This window comes from Vombatus ursinus, unplaced genomic scaffold (assembly GCF_900497805.2).
Source record: "Vombatus ursinus unplaced genomic scaffold, bare-nosed wombat genome assembly UNPS02007284.1, whole genome shotgun sequence".
Taxonomy (NCBI): domain Eukaryota; kingdom Metazoa; phylum Chordata; class Mammalia; order Diprotodontia; family Vombatidae; genus Vombatus; species Vombatus ursinus.
Genome location: NW_020947062.1, coordinates 11,640,325 through 11,663,653, shown reverse-complemented (window position 1 = coordinate 11,663,653; position 23,329 = coordinate 11,640,325). Strand labels below are relative to the sequence as shown.

Genomic DNA, 23,329 nt, shown 5'->3' with positions numbered 1-23,329 from the left:
ATTTCTGATGGATAGTTGAACATTGGTTGTAATCCAAGCTCCTTTGCCTTACAGAATATTGTATTTCATGCCCTATGGTCTTTTAATGTAGAAGCTGCAAGGTCCTGTATAATCCTGATTATGGTTCCATGATATTTAAATTGTTTCTTTCTGGCTGCTTGCAGTATTTTCTCTTTGACCTGGTAATTTTGGAATTTGGCTACCATATTCCTTGGCGTTTTCAATTTGAGATTTCTTTTAGGAGGTGATCAGTGGATTCTTTCTATGGCTATTTTACCCTCTGGTTCTAGGACCTCAGGGCAGTTTTCCTTTATGATTTCCTGAAAGATATTGTCCAGGCTCTTTTTTTCATCGTGATTTTCAGGTAGACCAAAAATTTTTAAATTGTCTCTCCTGGATCGATTTTCCAGGTCAGTTGTTTTACCGATGAGGTACTTTACATTTTCATCTATTTTTTCATTCTTTTGTTTTTGTTTGACTGATTCTTGCTCTCTCATAGAGTCATTAGCTTCCATTTGCCTGATTCTAGTTTTTAACAAATTGTTTTCTTCTATTAGATTTTGTACCTCCTTCCCCATTTGGCCAATTGTATTTTTTAGGGACTTGTTTTCTACAGTTAATTTTTGTCCTTCCTTTTCCAAGCTATTGACTCTCTCTTGCATACCATTTCTTTTCCCATTTTTTTCTTCTACCTTTCTCATTTGACTTTTAAAATCCTTCTTGAGCTCTTCTAAGGTTTCTTGGGCTTCAGATCAGTTCCTATTCCCTTTTGAGGTTGCAGATGTGGATTTGTTGACAATGTTATCCTCTTCAGAATTTCTGCCTTGATCTTCACTCTTCCCATAATAAGAGTCTATCGTACATTTTTTTTCACTCATGGTATTTGCTTATTTCCTGGCCTTTAAAGAGATTGAGCTCTCCTGCTAGGGAGCAGAGAGTGCTGACCCAAGCTTCTTGTGTTGAGATCCTAGGGCCTGGTCACTAGCATTGTGTGGTGGGGCTTCTAATGCTGGCAGTTGGAGGCTGTAGAGTTCTGGCAGCTTACCTGGTGTTGGGCTGGAATCAGCAACACTGGAATTCTAGGGGTAGGATTGGGTAGTGTGGCTTCTGGAGATTTCCTGCTCACCGGGGCCTTTTCTTCCTTTCACTTTCTTCAGCTCCTTTCAGAAGGATGTTGCAGGGTGTTTATCCACCTGGGGCCCCTTGGAGCATTGCTTCCCTTAGTTTTGCTGTGGCACTGGGAGAGCCAGTTGCTGCAGAATGCTGAGGCACCTAGTGGTTTTCCAAGCTGGTTTCCACTGGTTCCCTGCCTTCACTGAGGCACTCGGGGGTCCAGGTGTTGGTGTTTGCCTACTCTACCACCTGGGTTTCAGGATCTCCTCCTGGTATGCTGAGGTGGGGCTTTCCACTACCTTGCCAGTACTGCTTCCTTTCCCCCAGGGCAAGAGGGGCCTTTTCCATTAATCCCTCAAGCTACCTGGGCTACTGGAGTGCTGCACTCCATCTTTCTTCTGGTTCAGCTGTTCCAGGGTTTTTCCTGGGGTGATATTTTTTTAGTCTTTCAGAAGTTAATCAGGGAGGGCAAGAGCAACTTACTTCTTACTCCGCCATCTTAGCTCCCAGAAGCAGAAGTCCCCCTTTTTAGTAAATTTTTAAAAATACAAATAATGTTTTTACTTTATGAAAGGCGTCTACTGCATCTATTGATATAATTTTAATGGTCCTTTTCATTGATTTATTATATTTTCCTTGTATGGAACCATTCTTGTGTTCCTGGCACTATACTTGATCATAATAACTTCTTGATGTATGACTCCACAAAATCCTACTCCAAAATCTCAGAATGGCTTAGAAGTCATAGTCTAGCTCAAGGGTGGGGAACCTGCAGCCTCGAAGCCACATGTGGCCCTCTAGGTCCTCAAGTGCTGCCCTTTGAACCCAACTTCACAGAACAAATCCCCTTAATAAAAGGATTTGTTCTGTAAAACTTGGACTTGGTCAAAGGACCAAGAAGGCCACGTGTGGCCTCGAGGCCACAGTTCCCTACCCTGATCTAGGCTCCCAAAGGCTATACCAGCAGAGTGCAAGTTCTTACAGGTTTTGCAGTGTAGCAAAGACTTCAAGAACAATTCATATACAATTGACTACTTACTTTCCCAAGGACCAACTTAGCCAAATGCAGGGAATCTCATCACTGGCCACTTGGTGATGGATTCCTTAGCCATGTATGTCAACATGGGAAACAAACAAAAATCCAAAATAGTGCGTAGTCCTATGCATTGCTCTCCACTTCTGCAAGTGATAGTGCCAGAAGAGAGGAAAAGGGGGAAGAGGTTACACTATTTTGAGACCTCAGTGAATTAGGAGGATGTCTACCCCAAGCATGTGAAGACTTCCCAGGGGAATGAACAGATGAGAACAATTTGTTCCAACGACCATGAATGCAGCTGAAACAGGCCCTGTGGAGTGCTCAGAGCTTGGTCAAACATTGAAGATGCCAAAGTTATTCATTGCATCCCGGGCCATTGCTGGTCGTCCTGACTTTTGCCCTGCGACTGGGCTTTGATGACTCTGGAAGAGAGAGGCTGAGGACTTTGTGCAACTCTGCTTCACTTAAACTTTGTGATGTAATTAGTTGTCTTCAAAAATGAAGGATGAACATCTGACCACTTCTCAAGTTTCCTTTGCTTGGATCTTCTTCTGGATCATACTCTAACTTCAAGGTTTTGTCGTGGCCCCTATTCTCTTCTCCCTATATTCTAGTTAAAGTAGCGCTCTCATAAACTCCTATTGATTTAATTATCATCTCTTTGCTGATAATTCTCAAATATACCTTTCTTGTCACAATCTCTGTTGAACCCCAATGTCACATCTTTGACCACTTTACATTTAGATTTGAATGTCCAATAGAAATCTTAAACTCAGTATGTCCAAAACCGAATTCATTTTATTTCCCCCTAAACCCTCCCCCATCTTCTACCTTCCCTATTACTGTAGAGGGCAACACCATTCTCCCAGTCCCTCAGGCTCAAAACCTACAAATCCTCCCCGACTCCTATATTCTTCCCCGTATCCAAACTATTGCCAAGGCCTGTCAACTTCACCTTTGCAACATCTCTCCTGTATGCTCCCTTCTCTCCTCTAATACTTCACCACTCTAATGCAGGTCCTCAAATCACCTCACACTTTGCTTACCGAAATAGACTCCTGGTGGCTCTGCCTATCTCAAGTCTGTCCTCACTCCAAACCATCCTCCTCATTCGGCTACTAAAGTGATGTTCCTTAAGCATGGACATGTCATCCCTTTACTCAAAAAACTCCAGTGGTCTCCTATTGTCTCTATGATCAAATACAAAATGCCTAGCCCCCTTCCAGTCTTCTTACACCTTATACCCCAACACATACTCTTTGATCCAGTGACACTGGCCTCCTGGCCACAAACAAGATAATTCTTTCAGCTCTGGGCATTTTCTCTGGTGGTCCCCCATGCCTAAAATGTTCTCCTTCCTCAACTCTATTGACCTCCCCAGCTTCCTCTAAGTCTCAACTAAAATCCCATCTTCTATAGGAAGCCTTCCTCAACCCTTAATTCCAGTGCCTTCTCTTTGCTAGTTTTTTCTTTGTATCCTGTATTATAGCTTGCTTTGAATATATGTTTCCATGTTGTTTCTTTCGTTAGATTGTAAGCTCCTTGAGGGCAGGGGCTGTCTTTCACTTTTTTTTTAAAACCTGAGTACGTAGCAGTGCCTGGCACATAAAAGGCACTTAACGTTCAATGATCCTGATTGATGTGAGACAGAATTTGAATTCACATCATGGGTTGGCAATCTAAATGTCATCCTTCACGTCACATATCCAGCTACATTACCACATCTTCCCACTTTTATTTCCCGAACAGTTCTCATTTCTACTGCCTTCTAATCATACTCCAGCAACTTGGTTCAAGTCCTCCTGACCTCTCCCTTGGGTTAGTAAGGTGACTATTATCCTCTCTGGTTAATATTTTTCCTAACTCATCCATCCTCTCAGTTGTGACATGCCACAAGCACAGATCTGTGTTAATTCCTACTGTCTTCTATATAAAATATGTAAACTCCTCCGGTTTTTAAAACCCATCACAACCCAGTCCCAAAATACCCTTCCAACCTCATTATGTGTTACTCCCATCTCCTGTCTCCATGCCTCCTTGCATTTGCTATCTCCTCATACCTGCAATATACTTAACTGCCTTGTAGAATTCCTTTTTTTCTTTTAAAGACAAATCAAGCACTGTTTTCTGTGCGTAGCCCGTGGCCTTCCCTGAACCCAATTCCAAGTAACCCTCTCTCTAAACTATGTATTTCAGCCTGACGTATTTTCCCCAGGAAAATGTATGCAGTGTCATCTTACTTTTTATATTCCCAGAGCACAGCAGTATCAAGAAGGTGGCAGTGTTGACAATCCATCGGGGAATGACCAGTCTTCTACATGTAAATTCTTTGGACATCACTTGAAACTGTTTCATAATCTCCCTACTCATTGGCTTCTTATTCTAGCTTCTCTATACAAAAACTTTAACCCATTTAAAATCATTTAAGTCAATAGGTTTTCGTGATTTCCCTTCTTCTATTTATGGTTACTATCATATCTCCTATCCCCATTAGTCTGACCAATTAGCTGCCCTCCACTGTAATGGTCTAATTTTGCTCCACAATGAACTCTTACTTTATCAATAGTTGCTACTCCCTCTACTCTCCTTTTCCCACTGTAGCTGTTTATACACTTCTTATGATATACTTGCTTCTTCCATCTATAGCTATTTTGAGGGTAATTTGAAGAATTAGGCTCTTTGTATATTATGCCTCACTCAGGGAAGATCTCTGAAGGTCATTTGTCCAAGGTCACATACCGCAGATCTTGAACCCAAGTTTCAACATAAAATTCAAAGTTCTCCATCTGTTGGCAATATTCAAGGCATTGACGATTCAAACATAAATGAAGTCCTCGCGTCACAGAGCTTAGTTTTATAGAGATAATATATTGCAAAACACAAAACAAACATTAGTGGGGCCCCTAAGGAAGAACTTAAGGTTGGGTCATTTCAAGCTTGTGTGTAAGGAGCATGGAGCATAGAGTGAAACAGGCTTTTGGATGTGGTACTTAAATGGTCTTATTTCAACAGGTTATTTGGGTAGAGATTATCATAGGCTTAGGGAGACTGACTATAAGATTGTAGTCTGAAGAAAGGTAAAGTTATTCATACTAGAACACAGAACTTTTAAATGAAGAGAAGTTAACAGACAAGAAATTAAGTTGAGTCACAATATAGAACACTTTCAATGCTTTCAAAAAAGTAGTTTTTACTTTTTGGAAAAAGCAAACTAAGGATTTTGAGTAGGGGAGTGATGTGGTACCCTAAGATTCTCTTGTGTTTAAACAAGCAGATACTTAAAAAAAACATCTCTCTCCTACTTCTGTACTTGAACTGCCCCTTCAGACCAAAAGCAAAAACCATTCAAAATGTTTTTATCAATGGAACTTAACAGGGAGTATATTTCAAGGGCTTAAAAATCAAATCCCTTTGCTTTAGGACACAAATTAAATACATTTGAAACCCATTTTGAATACGTGAAATCCAAATTAATAAGGCTTAGCAGCTGTGTTTAACTCTATTTGGAAAAAGATTCGAGTCATTTGCCATTTTCTTTTCCAGCTCATTTTACAGATGAGAGACTAGGTAAACAGGGTTAAGTGACTTGCCCAAGGTCAGATTGCTACTAGGTATCCAAGACCAGATTTGAACTTGGGATGATGAGGACTCATACCACTCTAAATAACTGTTCACAAATTACTTACCACTAGTAATGTAAGGTAAAATTAACACTTCTCCAACACCATCTTGTCTAATTTCGCTCTATTGCAAACCTCTCTAGAAATTTACTTTGTTGCAGATTTCAAAAATAAACTGATCAAGTGACTGATGATAATTTTTTAAAAACTTAGACCACTTCAGTACACGTAAGATTGTTAGCTATTATTTGAATTGACTGGATTTCAGTGGTCAGAGAAAGATGGATTGCTACTTCCCTAACCAAGTTATAAGCTTGGAAAAGCAATTGTTTTAAGTGCTATGGAGGAAGGAAAAAGAACTTTGGCTTCAATGGTTCAAGTAGGGCAGGTGTTAAACATGCATCTAGGGTTCTAACACTTGAGTGTGCTGTCTGAATGGAGTAAAATATAATTCTGAAATATTTAGCAAAACAAAAAATATAAGTCAATATGTGGCCCACAGTACCTAAGTACAGATTAATTGACCCTGAACTAAGAGGATCAGAGATCTTTTAAAATTCTGATAAATTTACTAAATACCTATCTGCAACCTCAGTCCCATATCTACCAAATGCAAACTCAGGTTGATCACACAAGAGTAGGTTTTTAATTAACCATTGCTCACATCTTTTTAGCTTTGATTATTTTCCTTTCATGGAAATTAAAAAATCAACTTTTACATTCTTCACCAACTGGTTGAGCTAGTCTAACAGGAAAGCCAAACATTTAGAATGCTTAAGACAGATTTTAAGCCACCATGAGTAACTGAAAGCCCAAGTAGCCAAAAGAAAATAAGTACTTCAGCTTTCTAGGGGTTTGAGAAAGGAATATGCACAAGGAAAAACCTTAAGTAGCTTAGCAAAAGTATTAATTTAAGAACCTATCCTTTCTGCACACATATATTAATTCACTTCAATTATGACTGTAAGAAATCTCTTTATGCTTGTCTGAATGAACAACAATGGTTGGTTCACTTCTTTCACATTTAAACCTGGCAGGATGGGATGGACATGGTCCCCCAGACAGCACACAGCAAAGACATTTCCAAAAAAGTTGTAATTACTATTGTCTTACCAAAAAGAAAAAAAAAAACTAAGGTCCCACAAAAAATGCAAAAGGCTCAATATTAATCTTTTAATAATCAAGTAATGTAGAATAGAGGAAAACAGGAAAAGTTTAAAGACAGCGGTAGAGAGCAAAGCATACAATTGCTCTTTAGGATAACCTTTGTGAATATTTCATTTTCTTGAAGCTTCAAATTTAGTTACATTTTGATCCCTTCAGATTTCACACTGGTCCAGTGTACAAGATTTCCTGTCACTTAGTGTTTCAAAAACCGCAATGTTTTAAAAGATTAAAGAACCTTGCTAGCTTGTTGTTTTAAGTGATCCCCTATGTCACAATCCTGTCTCACAACCTGTGCATTTCAATTTCTAAGATTTTCTGACAAATAAATTCTGATTTTCACAATAATTTTGCATACTATTTTCTTTACATCTGTGAGGTCAGTTGGAAATTTTTCCCAATTCACAGAAAATGCCTAGAAAGATTCTACCTTTCAGCAATGGATTCTCAATTTCCAGTATTCTCTTACGTTTTCAAGATAGAAAATCCCTTTACAAAGATGGTTGTTTTGAACTATTTCAAAGTCTGGGCCAGAAGTTTTAAATTTGGAAACTACAGAGTCAAACTCTTGTGAAAATCTGGGCTGGGACCACCACTCCCACCTGCAGAACCCTTAACACCCATCACAAACAATTCTGTGAATATCTGGCTATTGTCACTGTAAAATAAAAAATATACCAAGTCACACTGTGCATTACAGGTTCTGACTTATAAAGTACACTTTTAGCTTTATTTCAGTCTTTTTAAATAAGAATGTTTAGAAAAATCAAGTTAGACATATTAACACTTCTTAAAAATTTTGGCAAGATAGTGCCCAAGTTCCAAACAGCACAAGCTATATCAATGTAAAAAGGCATGAAAGATATCAAACCAAAACATCAGGGCAAGTAGCACACTGAAAAGGTATAATAAATGCCCAAACATTTTGAAGTTGGGATCTAGACTACCAAGGTCAAGGCTGAAAAATTCTCAGCGATGTTCACTGTTTTAGATTAGTGCACATCTTCTCCCTGTTTTCCCTAAAATAAATTTGGCTGTTATAGGTGAACCTATTTAATCACATCCAAAAAGTTTGAAATTTCACTCAGAATTGCTACACATACAGAAATACTCCATTTCTATTAATATGGAAGGATTCTCAGCTTAGCCCACACGTACATTGCACTGAAACTCAATGACAATATGGAGCAAACATACATAAATTTGCACAGTTCAAGTTAAAAAAAAAAAAAAAAAAACACCTTTCAACTTTTGTTTACACTTATATCCTCACAACTTTCAATGAAACAAGGTGTTATCCCGTCATTTTTATGGTAGCATTTGCTACTCTAAGGAACAATTTCAGATGCCAAATTCGAAGGGTTAGAAATAGAGGATTTTACTTTCCCCATACATTGCTAACCAAGATTAACTAATATCAAAGTATCAACTTTTCCACCAGGTGAAGCCCTCCAAGAAATATTAAATCTAATTAAGCTCCCAAGATCACAAAAATCCTCAGCCTTTCCCCTTCCTCCCTTAAGCTGGCTGAGACAGTGAAGTCAGTGTCATTTTAGGCTCAAGTCATTCAAAGTAACAAATTGAAGAATGACCAAAAACAAATTTTTATTTTTACAACTAAATAAATGTAATTCAAATGTGTCCATCACTAGTTTTTTCCCCCAAATTAACATGTTATAAATAAGCAAACTAAACCTGGGCACTGATGTATATGGACTCCCTAGATGTCTCACTGGGCTTAGTTACAGAAGACCACTCACAGTAAAAAGACATTTTGAGTACAAAGTGTAGCATGATGTTAAGCCATTTTAGCTTCTGCACATACATGTTGCACTTCTGGCTGAAAATGCAGAGAAATTCGAAGCATTACACTGTAAGCTCGGTTGCACTGTTTTAAATGGCATCGATATCAATGTCATCATCCTTGTTATCAGCAGACTTCACAGTTTCAACTTTAGGTACGCTGGCTGTCTTAGAATACACCACCTAGGAAACAAGGGCAGTTTTATTTAGGAGGAAATAACACAAACAACCCTGTCACCTCGCATTAAACATTATGCTGTAGAAATCAGAGGCTACTTTTTTCATAAAATTGAATCATACAAGAACAAAGAAATAATTTTGTCTGACTTACAGAGAACTCTAAAGGCATTTGTTGGTATAAAATTATCCTAAGCAATCATACATTAATTATATCACATCATATTCCACTAACTACCTTAGAATCTTAAGAGTGACATTAGAGATGGAGCACGAAGAAAAGCTTTGGCTCCTGAGTGCCTCTTATTAATAGGATGCTTTCAACAAAGAAGTATTTCTATAAAATTCTTTACAAACACACCCCACACACCCCTGAATTTGTATCCTACAAACAAGATACCTCAATATTTTCATCTTCATCTTCCTCTTCTCCACCAGAAGATTCTTCTTCTGCTTCCTTTAGCCATTTTATAAATGGCTCCGCTTTGACACGAATCTCTTTGGCAAGTTCCTTTGAGACGTATTTCTTGGAGGCCTGAACAAATTCATTATTAGTTCAGCCTGGTTTGAGAAATCTTAACACTAAAAACTGCAGGAAGTTTTAAGCACAAACAACAAATAACCCAAATACAAAAGAAACATCCTCTTACCTTTTCTGACCAGCTAATGATGACCTCTTCTTCCAAAAGGTCTGCATCATACATTTCCTTCAAGATATGTGGAATTTTGGAGATGAGTTGAGCTTGATGCATAGCTACCACACACTCCAAACCATGAAGAAGGTATCTCTGAGCTTTTTTGTTATTGTGGCAGAACTGGAAAAACAGAACCTAACATTAGAAAGCATCCAAATAATCTAAACAGCAAACTCTTATTCTCGAAATCAGCTATAAGTAACAAACATGTACCATCTATAGATTGATTGTACATAGATACTAGTTACTACCCTCCAAAGAGAAAGCCTATGTTGCTAGCCTTTTAACATATCATACAGGTAAAAAAACCCAAAACCCTTTCACTTTAATTGAGATGTCCATCCCCAAGAGTAGCCATAAAAACCAGCTGCTTACTCGTAGAAAATGACGTCTATACTTCTTAATTTGTTCTCGAATCTTCTCGTTAAAAAGAACCTCAGTCAAAACAAGAGGGCCCATAGCTTTTACATCCAGTCTTTCTGCTTCTGCGACAATTTCTTTGTCAGAAGTATCGATGATACCTTCCTCTTTCTTTTTCTGCAGGAAGGAGACAAGGGATCGAAGATACATTTTGCTGCCCATTCACAAGTACCCAAGGAAGAAAGAGCAAGTAAAAGACATTTTGTATTACAACAGGTCAAATGGAAAATTTGTGTTTCATACATTCTACACTTCATTCTTCTAGTGGTTTAAGAATGAAAGATTTACCACTTATCTTGAATTGCTTGCCCTGAATAAAATGCTGAATTCAAGAAAGCTCCTAAAGGGTATTAAAATATGCATACTTTACCTTCACAAAATCAAATAAAATATTGACTCTTTCTTCAACTGTCCTTTCTAAGTCGTCACTAAGTGTCAGAACTTTTGCATGATCACTAATTTCATCCATTCTGCGCCTTTGAGCTTCTTCAGTTGTGTCCTCTCCCCAATCTTCATCCTCATCATCTTCCTGTATATAGAAGCAAAAACCTAGTTAACTCACAGTTACATCTGGAAAACAGCTTGAATTAGTGAGTCTTTCCCTGTGAAAAACAAATTTTTGAATCCTTAAATAATAGCAAAAGCTACCTCTTTGCCTGGTGTTTCTTCCAAATAAATTTATTTTAACCCTAGTTTGAGCCAATAGATTCGTATACTATTACATTCTATATGCTCTTTTATTAACTATGTTTAGGATCACTGCCCACATCAAACTCAGATCCCCTCATACCTGTAAGGTGTATAGTTCAAATAAAAAAAAAAACTACCAAGACTGTACTTCCCACACTCACCACAGCATGTGGAGGGTTAAGTTCATTGGGTGGTGGTGGTGGTGGTGTTGTCTCATTGCTGGACACAGAACCATTTTCTTTGTCTTTGCCCTTTCTATTTTTCTTTTCTTTTTCTTTTTTTCCCGTAACACTGTCACTATTCTCTGAGGAAGAAAGGTGAAGAAGACAAAGTTGAATCCCACAATTTCCATTACTATTCACCCTCTCAAGCCTACCTAGTTGCCAGAAATAGGACCTTCTAAGTCAGTCTTCTTTCTTTTGTCCTAAGTGTTTACTAAATTAAGTTTTAATAAAGTATTTTAGAACTGGGTACTCATACTGTTTAAGTCTATATAACAGATAGTCTCATTTAAGAGAGACCACTGGAATAGGTTAGACTTACTTGTTTTTTGCAAGTCGAAATTGTGTCAGACAACTTTTTGTCAGCCACAGAGTGTTGCTTGCAATGAATGATCAAAGAGGGAGCTGTGCAGAGAATTAATCCCTCAAGAAAAATTATCCGCATACACATCCTATGCTTTTTAGAGCAACAAACCCAGTATGAATCGCACTATTATATTGCTTTATACAACTGTTCAAAAGTAGGTGGATATTACTTACCAGGTGGGTTCTTGAGAATGAATGTGCAGAGTTTATGGTTTGTGTCAAGCATGCCTCGATAGCCACAGGCTTTGCAAGAGTTACCTATTGTTTGTTTCTTAGGATTGACATGCTGTCAGAGAGAAAATATTAAATGGATTCAGCATAGCATTCAGTCCAAAGAATATACTTACACGTACAGATGTGTACTTAGCTTCAAAGACTAAATAATGACTTCGTATGTCAACACATACATATCTATGCAAACAGTTCACTTACCAGATCAGTTTCAGGATTCTCACACTCGGGACAGAGAACAAATTTTTTAATGAATCCATCCAACATGTCTTGCAGCTTATTCGCCTCATGAGATCCATTGACAATGTAACGGTCATTCTTAACATCAAACTGGGTCTGTGCTCCCAGCTCACAACCAAAATATTTGGTGGGATCTTAAGGGGGGGGGAAAAAGGTGAATGAACTAAGAGATCTTGCTTCACTGCTGTTTACTGCATTCATTACTGTTATCCACCCATATATATGCAATCATCGCTCTACATTAGATGCTGTTTTTTATTTAAAAATATTGCTTATATATGTATACACTGGAAGAGTACAAACTAAACATGAGGAAAGTGAAAAGCTTTCTAATTCTATGTTCCCAATGTTTTGATTGACTCAATCCATAGCCCAAAACACAAGCTTTCAGATTATAAATGTACCAACAGAATCATCAGCATTGTATTTGTTCATATTTCTTTAAAACATTACTTACACGTTGGAGGCCGATTAAGCGCCTTTGCAACGTCAACCATGTTGACTATAACTGTCTTTATTCCATTTCCTTTGCCCTCAACCTAAAAAGCAAAATTTAACACTGTCATTTTCATCCTAGAAAAGCAGACCATTAATCTTCATATTTAAATGACACAAATATTACTAACAAAGCCATCTGACCCACAAAAGATAATGTACAACACCAAATTACTGAGACTTACCCACACTTTGTCCTCCCAAAACAATTTAAAAAAGAAATCAGTAAACATTACCTTAGCAATCAGACGGGGCATTTTGTAGCGATAGAACTGATCTGAAACGCTGCGGTTGACGTTGACAGACATTTTGGCTTATTAGTAGTAGTTTTATCAATAAGATGAAGAGCTCTTTGATTGCAACTTTTTGGTATCTTCTGTCTGGAGAAGAAGGGATGACATAAACGACTGCAAGAGTTCTCGGTCTCTGACATGAAAAAGTTTTTGCCACAGAGGCTGTAAGCGTCTTGCTTGTATGCTATATTTCCCCAATACAGGTACCAATGGCTGCGCAACAGCTCTGAAACAGAGGGGGAGGTAAGGTGAGAGAATAAACAAAATTTAGTGACATATAGGTTTATAGACATAAAGAACATTTCCCTATTTGCTGATAAGTTATCTTATCATAATGCCCCATCTATTGCCATACACACAGAATCACTAAAGGGGGTGGGTGGGGGTGGGAGAGGAGAGAGAAGGGACTCAAAAAAAAAAAAACCCCAACAAAATGTTGAGGTCAATTCAGGGTACAAACATAGCCTTCTTTTCTTATGGGGGAAAACTCCTGCTTTTAAAACCACAGCCAAGGGACTCAACTATAACTATTCTTGTTTTTTTTTGATGTTTATCCAATCTATTTAGATATTTAAATCCCTCCACTCTCCTTCACATCCATTTTTGACAGGCTATTTGACCTCTGATTACATTTTCCAAACTGGTTACCTCACTTCATCAGAATATAGAAAACAAGTCTATACTAACGTTTTGATACTGAGTGTTTATGCAACAATTCATACGAAATAAAATGTACAAAGTGTAATCTAAGCTCAGTGTAACACCTATGTTAATTTTATGTAAGAATTCTTGTTCCAAATACAAATCAGAAAGATAATGAAGACATTCTAGTCACAAGTCACCCATTTTGCTACACAGGGCACAAAGACCCAAACTAAATGTTTTAACTGGAATTCAGCTAGGAAGCTTATGGTTCGATCTAGTATTTTCTCTTTATATAGAAAGAAATTGCCTGCACATTCACTGTTACCTGTATCCCAATGCAACCATGGACATCAGGCTTATGGAAGACCTTAAGTATAATTTCTCTTTAGGTCAAGGGAAGGAGCACCAATAGGTGATACCCTAGGGTTCGACTAAGAAGAGGACGAGATTCGCCCCCGAGCTGCCCTGGAGTTCGGGACACCTTTTCCCCCGAAGCGGCCGCACCCACAGGGTGACAGAACTGGCAGAAAGAATCAGAAGGAAAGGAATCGAAAGCGAGGAGCAGCAGCAGAAGCCTGGAAGTGCTGCGGCGCCGGGCCCTCCTCTCCTCTCCCCTCCCCCTCGCAGGCTCCTCCCCCAGCCGGCCGGGATGACTCATAAATGCAGCAATTAAGCACTGAGTCAGCTTTTGAGGAGGCGTGGCGCATGCGCAAAGCTTTCAGGATCACCACCCCCTTCCCCAGTCGTTCGCCAAACACCCGCCTGGGTGCGCCCCCTTCCCGGGGGCAGGGGGTCGTACCCGCCGACCCCGGGACTTCCCCTTTTCTCTCCCAACTTGTGGGGGTTCGCGAAATAAACTGCGCCACGCGACTGGGGGGGGAGGTCACGAGGAAGTAGAGCCGCCATTTTGTGCGGCCGCCATCTCCCCGGGGCCAGGGCGCCTCCTCACACGCTTTCCGCCGCCGCCCCCGTCCCGCCAAAGCCCCGACGCCCGCCCTCCACTCACCGTTTTCGTCAAATAAAGACATAAACCCAACGCTGCTCGCCCGGGACTGGGATGAAGTGTCTGAGGCGCGGTATAAACAAGAGTCCGAGCAGCTGCAAGAGGTGGAGGAGGAGGAAGGGAAGAGGAGGAGGAAAGAGGAGGAGGAGGCGGAGCGGGAGGAGCGGCCCGAGCCAGGTGCCGCCGCCGACCAGCGGGGGGGAAGGGGGGGCGGTCCCAGCGACGTCCAGGGGGAGGCAACACCCTTCGGCACCTGGGAGCCTGGCGACCTGAAGGGAAAGAGACAGAGGCGCCATTAACACGGGTCAGTCCCTGCGAGTAAAAGCATCAGCACAACCTACCTACCCCACTCGCCCGCCCCTAGTCATTTCGAGAGCCCAGACCCACAGCGGCTTCAGAGTAAGGAAGTCCCCCGGGGCTGGAGCCAAAGCCATTTCAGACTCACCTTTGGAATGTTCTCGCTCAGACTGAACAACGCCGATGCCGCCGCCGCGATCAATCTACCCCCCCAGGCCCCGCCTTCCCTGGTCCGGCCATCCCAGCCTATTGGCTGGTGGGCCGCTCGAGCCCGCACGCCATTGGCCTTTGCTTTATGTCAATCACGGCCGCCTGCCTTCCCCCAGCGTCTGGCTTCCCCTCTTTCACACCCGCCCTTGCGGAGAGTCCCAACCTATTGGCCGATGGGCCGCTCGAACTCACGCACCACAGGCCAAGACCTCGAGTCAATCACGGTCTCCTGCCCGCCTCTGCTTCTCCTCCCTTCACCCGCCTCCCCAACGCTCCACCCCCGCCCATACCAGCCAATTGGTCGGTGAGCCCTTCGAGTCTGCACACCATTAGCGGCTGTGTCGTGTCAATCAAGGCCTGCCGCCTTTCCCTGTCTTCTCTCTTCTCCTTCTCCACACCCACCCCTCGACCAAACCAGCAACCCCAAGGTTCAGCACGACGAAGACGGCTCGAGATTTCTAGGCGTGCAGTCTCGCGAGACCCAACGGAAGCTGGAGGGGTTGGAGTATTAGGAGGTCTTGAGGATTGGGGGGGGCGCGCGCGTGTCTGTTTCGTTCTCGAAGCGGGAGGAAAATGGCGGTTGGTTTTCCTTCCCGTCTCCACCCTCCCAACCCCCGCCTTTCTGCCGCCCCGGCTCGCTTCTTGGAGGTGGGGTTTGTCGTTACATGATGGTGTGGGTTTCGTTACCCGGCCCCCAGCACCGGGCCAGCGGGGTTCTTCTTCAGCTCGCGCTCTTAAACCCTTAGGGGTAACCCTGGCGCGCGCCTTTCCTGTCACTGCGCAGGCGCCTCCCTGAGGTCAAGGGGTCAGCGCCGGGGACGCGAAGGTGGCTTCCCCTGCGCGTCCATGTGCGAGTCTTGAAGTTGCCTGTGAGAGCGACCTAAGCGTGACTCAGCCTGAGTGAAGTGGGCAGTCTGGCTCACCGCCCCACAGCACGTGGAGGTAATTAGCGACTACAGAGCTCTGATGCGGGAAGAAAAAAAAAGAAAAAAAGCCAAGCCGCTGTATCATCATGGTTGCTTCCTCAGGTGTTTACTGAGGTTTCCTATGAGAGAAGTTGCAAAAAGATTTTTTTTGTTTTGTGTAACCTCAGGCAAGGCGCGAACCCTGCTGAGTTCAACCGGTGCTTGTGTTTCCTCCGTCTAAAAGCAGTAGTTTTTTTTTAAAAAAAACCTGTCATTTTATTTCTGGGTTTTTCCACAGACCTTTCCATTACACTACACTGCCTCTCATCTTTCCAAGGTGAAATTTGAATCTAGTTCCGTGCCAGGAATTTGAGAAGGGAGGCGGTCAGTTTTCCCCACAAAAGCTATCTTTTATTCCTCAAACACATGGAGCTAGCCTCTGGTTAGAGAGGCTATAGGGGGAATTTCGAGAAATATTTCAAGTATTTAGGGTCTTCTGTGTAAGTCGAACTGTGCTAGCAGTTAGGGAAAAGGCTAAGGTCGATCAGATATCTCGTGGAGTTTACTGTCTAATAGAGGAAAGAAACAGGAATAGGTAACGATAGTATGTAACACATGATTGAGTGCATTAGAGGTAGAAAATAAGGCAATAGGGTTAGGGTTAGGGGCCTCGGGGGTGGATTTGAGTTGGGCTTTGAAGTGAGCAGAAAGAAGGCAGGAAAGTAGATCTGTTAATGTTGCCAAACTGATTTTGCCCTTTTCTAGATCAGGGGCTCTTAACCTTTTTATGTGTGTAATGGACCCCTTTTGCAGTCCGGTGAAGCCTATGCACGCTTTTTCAGAACAATTTTTTAAAATGTATTTAAATATATTAAAATAAGTAGGGTTATAAAGGAAACCAATTATTTTGAAAAGTTTTTTTTAAAGTTCATTGGACTTCAAATTAAGAATCCTGATAGCCTTCCTTTTCTGCCTCTGCCCCACCCTGAGTTATTTTCTTCTAGCTAAAATGAAACCTGAATCTAGCTCAGTGAGGAGAATGAGAAATTAGAGATCAACATCTTTTCCCCAGCAAAAATTATCTTCTATTCCTCCCAAAGATCTGACTAACTTTTGTTTATAGGAACACTCTTAATTAAAAAAAATTTTTTTTTAATTTATTTTTAGTTTTCAGCAATCACTTCTATGTTTTTTGAGTTTTAAATTTTTCTACCCCTTCCTCCCCAAGACTGGAGTGCAATATGATATAGGCTGTACATATACATTCCTATTAAACATATTTTCACATTAGTCTTGTAAGAAAGGATTAGAACCAATTGGACATACCACAAGAAAAGAGGAAACAAAACAAAACAAGAAAAAAATAGCAAATAGTATGCTTTGATCTGCATTCAAACTCCATAGTTCTTTCTCTGAACATGAATAGCATTTTTCGTCATGAGACTTTTGGAGATGTCTTAGATCCTTGCATTGCTGAGAAGGGTTAAGTCTATCAATATTAGTCATCCAGCGATGTGGCTGTTATTGTGTACAACATTCTCCTGGTTCTACTCACTTCACTCAGCATCAGTCCATACAAGTCTTTCCAGGTTTTTCTGAAGTCTGCCTGCTCATCATTTCTTATAGCACAATAGTATTCCATTCCATCTTGTTCAGCCATTCCCCAGTTGATGGACATCCCTTCAATTTCCAATTCTTTGCCACCACACAAAGATCTGCTATAAATATTTCTGTAAATTTGGGTCCTTTTCCCATTTTTATGATCTCTGGGATAGAGCCCTAGAAGTGCTATTGCTGGGTCAAAGGCTATGCACATTTTTATAGCCCCTTGGGCATAGTTCCAAATTGCTTTCCAAAATGGTTGGATCATAGGAACACTCTCTGAAGACAGGAATAATATGGTATACCTTTTGAACTAGACATTGTACTGTAGTATATTTCTCTTGTAGTCTGAATAGTAAAGATCATACAGTGTGAAGAGAGGCAGGTCAGTGTCTGGGGTTATTTGAGGTCAGTTGAATTTGAATGAAAAAATCATTATGTAACCCAGGTGACCATTTGATCCATAGGGCAAATGGACTAGATTCAGTCTTGCAGTTTTGGTCATTTTACATTTTTTTGGACTAGATTTATGATTTCTTTGGTATATAAAACACCCTATGAGGAAATTTCCTCAGCTAATGCAGGTATTGGCACACAATCAGCATTTTATAGTCTTAAGATAATTGACTGAGGGCACTGGGAAGTTAATGATTTAGCCAGACTTAGAGAGAGAGAGAGAGAGAGAGAGAGGTAGGATCTGAATGTAGGTCTTCCCAGCTCTATAAGGCAGGTGCTCTGTGCATTATGCCAAGCTGCCTATGGTGGGAGTTTTAATAACTTACTTCACTTCAGCAGGCATTTACTAAACACTTAATATGTGCAAGGTGCTGGGTGTACAAGGCAATAAAGGAGATAGTCTCCACTCTCAAGGAACTTACATTGTGCTTTTTTTTGTTCAAGACCCTGCTCAGGTTCATTCTTTTGCGAACATTGAGGTAACAAAGCATGGAATGCAGAACAAATTTATTTCACACAAAAAAATGTAGAAAGAACTTGTACCCAAGTCCACAGTAAAGAAAACTGTCTCCTATGGTGAGCCTCATCTTCTCCAGTAATCTGTACAGTTATTTTGTACTTTGTACAGAGTACCCCTCTGGTCTAGAGGTTCCCCAAGCTGCAGTTGGGAAAAGAACTGAGTCAAGCCATCTCTCCTTGTGGGGAGTCTCATCTTCTACAGAGACAACAACTATATAGGTTGTTGCAAACTTATAGCGCCAGCAGAGAGGTTCCTTCTCTTTGTGGCTTCCTTTTGTGTCAATCCTTTCCTTTTACATCTTTGGCAATAGTTTGGTAATAGTTCCCCCTCTCTCTGCCCTCTCCCTCAGGAAATCTCTGGAGTTTCTGGTGTCCTAGTTTCTCTGTGCATGTGACTTCCTGGAGGGGTACACTGCACAGGCACCTCTCCAAAGAATAGAGTCCATGTTTATGTATAAAGGCCAAATACAAGGACATAGCTCAGTTATATGAACTATCAGCAAACTTGATTCAGTGCTGAGACAGTAGAACAAAGGACCTGAGACAAGATTCATGTCTTAACAAGGAAAGACAAAGACAAAGAGGGGGAGGAACCTGGGCCATGCAACAAAACTACACCTAGCATACTACCCTGTAGCCCCAACTCTGGGTATTTCTCTAGGGAACATGGTATCAACTCACTCACTTAGCACACCAACAGCATCCTCCCTCCCAATTACCTTTTCCAATTTGTTGCACTCTGAAACTATGGTGTTAGTGTGCAAATCTCTTTCTATGGTGCCTTCTTCAAAGTCGGTGGATAGCCCTAAGATATAATTATTCAGTGAACTTCCAGGCTTAAGCCTGCTTTGTTGCCAGCAAAAGTCTCACTAGGGTGCTACAGATTGATGCCACAGTCTGCTGGTGCCATACTGCTGGGGGTGCTGGGGGTGGGGGGTAGCCAAAGGCTTAGGAAAAAAGCAGTGAAAAAACATTCCACATGAACTCCCAAGATTGAATTTGTTCCATCTGCCCAGAATTTTGGTTCTGACCACTCAGGTGACATTTGAAGATTTATCTGATGTATTTTAAAATCTTTTTTTTTTTGTTAAAGATGTTGATATTTTCAAGATGCACAATATTTTATAATTCTGATGATGAAAACTTTAAAACACTTTCCTAAATTTGGCAATTGAATCAGGAGAAAGTATAAAATCAGGCATTCAGTGAGATTGAGATGAGGAGACAAGTAATGTGAGAAGTTTCTCCTGAATTTTTGTGTTGCCTTGATAACATCTATTTTCACTGGGTTGTCCTATGTAATACCATAACAGGGGCTGGCAAATATGTGGAATAGCTTTCTGAGGTCAAAAAACTCCATAAAACGAGGCAAAGACATTTAAAATTCCACCGGCCCAAAAGAAGTTATACAGAAGAAATCCTTGGCTCACTGTTTTGCCAAGATACATTCTGCTCACAAAACCCCAAACATTCAGGGACACTGGTAGCTTAGTTTCTTTTTCAGTGGTATTATGAATTTAGATGAACAACTGACCGTGGAATTCCTTAGTTAAGTGAAATTGCATTCAGCTAGAACAATTTGGGTTTACTTTAAGGCCTGAAAAACTTTGTCTAAAGTGTATGGAGGAGAGGGGCAGGACTCTTGTGGCAGAAATTGTTGTACTAATTGTTTTGAAAATGCTTTTTCAATCAGGATGTAAACTGCTGTTTCCAGAGTAACTACAGAGACGTAGGGAGTCCTGGCATATTAACTGGGCTTACACCTGAGTTCAGGGCATGTACCCTAGATTAATTAACTTCATATGCCATCTGCACCCATTTTGTTACTTGCCTTGCTGCCCCTCTGCTTCCACACTAGTGATCAAAGACCCTCCTCACCCACCCCCAACCTAGGAGGGAGAATGATGTGAGCCTAAACTAGTACTGAGCTGGCTGAGGGTAGAGAGATGAGTACCTTACACGCACTTTGGAACTGTATAGGAGAAGGAATTCCTCTAGTCTTCAGAGGTCCCAGATTCTTCGTCTGGTCAAAAGGGAGTAAGTAGGGTAATACGCTGAAGGGCTCTTCTTCTGCCTCAACCTCTTCATTCTCTCAGAAGTTTAGATAGACCTGCTCTCTGCTGGCCTGTCATGAATGCTGGAGTTTGAATTGACCCCTACGTGGCATGACTGAGTCTCCTCAACTATTCTCAGGACACTTCTTTGATCTCACCCAATGCCTTCCCAACTTGATTAACTAAGTTCATATTTAATTCAGTATTCTTTGATTCAGATTTGTTCTTACAACATACATCCTTACACCATCCTTGTAAAAGAATATAGTTCGAATGTTTAAAAAAGAAAACCAAAGTTATTCCACCTTCATAATCACCCACAATTACCGGGATTGTTAACCTAGAAGAACGGGCAGTAAGAGTTCAGCCATCCCCAGGGAATTCCCATACAGCTTGGCAATGTTCTTCTGATAGCCTTTTCTCTTTTGGGCAGCAAAGGGGCAGGTAGGCAGCCCAAGCTGTTTCTCTTAATGTTAGAGTGAGCATATTCTCACCCCTCCAGAATGACTGTCAGGCTCTACCATATTTCTTCCAAACTTCTCTCTTTTATGGGAATGTGCTAGTCACTAGGGTTAGCAACCTGGATGGCATGTCCTTTCTCTTCTTTTATTCATTCTTATCCACCTGCCCCTTCTGCCTCTGCAATATGTTGTATGTCTGTTTCCTCTAGGCTCATAACACCTCTACCCTTTCATCTCCTATTAGGACAATTTCAGTACCTTTTAGGAATGAATGATAAAAGCATTAATTAAGCACTATTTGCCAAGTACTGGGAATACAGATAAAAAAAGTGAGGGTCCCCAGTGTCAAGGAGGTTATGTTTTAATAAAAGGAGATAATACAGAAAGGGAAGCAGTGGTTGGGAAAGGATGTTTTGCTCCAGAAAGTCACAGGGATGGTAAATAGAACAACAGGGTAGGCTCACCATGCTAAAACATGTCTGAGCTCTCTCCTGCAAAAAAAAAAAAAAATCTGGCTACCTGTTGCCACTAGGAAAAAATACAAACTCCTAGGCCTGGCATTTTTCCTACACAGAGCCTTTACTAATTCTACTCCCCCCACCTCCTAGTTTTCTCTCCTTCCTGAAATCATTTTATTTATTCTTGTCTGTGTACATGATATATACTCTTAGTAGAATGTAAACTCTTTGAGAGAGGGCAGAGACTGTTGGGTTTTTTGCCCAGTGCCTAGTTAAGTGTTTTATACATAATAGACACTTAATACATGTTGAATGGAATTGAAGTCAGATTCTTGTGTCATTTTGATTGCTGTTTCTGTCACTGCTGTATTTTCTTTATAAATTTAATTTAAATTTGATTGGCAAATACAGGCATTCCAGTACATGAACAAGAGAATAAGAAAACCAAATGTATTTACTTGTGTAAATACTTGTGTATTTGGTTTTCTTATTTTCTTATTCTCTTTTTCAGCTATCAAAAAATGAGATTATAAATGTCTGTGATTTTAATTATTTGGCAGTTGCTAACCCCACCTTGTTTTCTTCATCCTTTTTTGCTTTTTAAATTAATTGTGTATAACATGACCTTGTTGTCATTTTTGTCTTTAACTACATGATTGTAGTCTGTGTATATTGTTAATTTGGCCCTTTTTCATCACTTGTCATTATTTTATGTCTTCCTATATTTTTTTGAATTCTTCATATTTGTTAATTCTTATGGTGCAATAATATTCCAGTTAATCAACAAGCATTTATTAAAAGCTTAAAATATATCAGATACCCTGATAGGGATTATGATTATAGATACAAATGTGAGACAGTCCATGCCCTCAAGGAGCTTACATTTTACTATATTTCATAACTTATCTTGTCATTTCTCAATTGATTCATACTTAGTTTGTTTCCAGATCTACCCCCTCCCCACCACTGTCAGTAACCTCATTTGGGTATAGTTCTAAATGTGGGGCTAAAGCATGTGCACCTTTTTGTAACACTTATATTTCCATATTTCCAAAAAAGGTTAGACCAATTCACAATTTTACCAGCAAAGGAATAGTATGCCTATTGGTCATAGCTTAGCATAGCAAAATGCATTGCATTTTATGGTTTTTCATAATCCTTACTAATTTTATGGGGATCAAGTGAAATCTGAGTTGTTTTAATATGTTTCTCTGTTTTTAAAATTTTATTCATTTATTTTTAGTTCTCAACATTCACTTCCAAAAGATTTTGTGTTCCAATTTTTCTCTCCATCTCTCCCCTCCCCCACCCTAAGACACAGCATTGTGCATACCCCTTCCCCAAATCTGCCCTCCCTTCTATCCCCTTCCCCTCACCTTCTCTTATCCTCTTCCCCTTCTATTTTCCTGTAGGGCAGGATAGATTTCTATATCCCATTGCCTGTATATCTTGTTTCCCAGTTGCATGTAAAAACAATTTTTAACATTCGTTTTTAAAACTTTGAGTTCCAAATTCTCTCCCTTCCTCCCTCCCCAACCACCCTCATGAGACAACAAGCAATTTGATGTAGATTATACATACATAGTCATGCAAAACACTTCCATAAGTTATGTTGTAAAAGACTATATTTCCCTCCATCCTATCCCGCCCCCTGTTTATCCTATTCTCTCCTTTGACCCTGTCCTTCCTCAAAAGTGTTTGCTTCTGATTACCCCCTCCCCCAATCTTCCCTCCCTTCTATCATCCCCTTTCTCTTATCCCCTTCCCCCTATTTTCCTTTAGGGTAAGATGGGTTTCCATACCCAATTGAGTGTGTATGTTATTCCCTCTTTAAGCCAAATCTGATAAGAGTGAGATTCATTCATTCCTTCTCACCTGCCCCCTTACCCCTCCACTGTAAAAGCTTTTTCTTTTGTCTTTTATGCGAGATAATTTACCCCATTCTACCTCACCCTTTCTCTTTCTCCGAGTACACTCCTCTCCTTAATTTTGTTTTTTAGCTATCATCCCTTCAGATTCAACTAACCCTAAGCCCTCTATCTATCTCTCTATCTCTCTATCTATCTATCTATCTTCCCTCCAACTACTCTAATACTGAGAAAGGTCTCATAAGTTACAAATATTATCTTTCAGATTTATTTATAATAATTATAAT

At 40.4% G+C, this 23,329-nt stretch overlaps 2 protein-coding genes and 1 non-coding gene across 3 annotated transcripts; all 3 read right to left on the bottom strand.

The window, feature by feature from the left end:
- Positions 1-6,928: 6,928 nt before the first annotated feature.
- EIF5 (eukaryotic translation initiation factor 5) lies at positions 6,929-12,732 on the bottom strand. The gene is made up of 10 exons (XM_027849113.1): positions 12,508-12,732; positions 12,234-12,315; positions 11,738-11,910; positions 11,480-11,591; positions 10,880-11,022; positions 10,399-10,557; positions 9,984-10,145; positions 9,564-9,728; positions 9,314-9,448; positions 6,929-8,919 (listed from the first exon to the last, which is right to left on the bottom strand). The coding sequence occupies exons 1-10, from the start codon at positions 12,577-12,579 to the stop codon at positions 8,827-8,829; spliced, it is 1,296 nt and encodes a 431-aa protein (XP_027704914.1). The 5' UTR covers positions 12,580-12,732; the 3' UTR covers positions 6,929-8,826.
- LOC114033689 lies at positions 11,197-11,321 on the bottom strand. The gene has a single exon (XR_003568013.1). It is a non-coding gene; the product is annotated as a small nucleolar RNA SNORA28 (small nucleolar RNA).
- On the bottom strand, positions 12,702-15,733 carry LOC114033514 (WAS/WASL-interacting protein family member 1-like). Its single transcript, XM_027849033.1, has 5 exons — positions 15,643-15,733; positions 15,533-15,586; positions 15,010-15,495; positions 14,216-14,481; positions 12,702-12,790 (listed from the first exon to the last, which is right to left on the bottom strand). The coding sequence occupies exons 1-5, from the start codon at positions 15,731-15,733 to the stop codon at positions 12,749-12,751; spliced, it is 939 nt and encodes a 312-aa protein (XP_027704834.1). The 3' UTR covers positions 12,702-12,748.
- Positions 15,734-23,329: the final 7,596 nt, after the last annotated feature.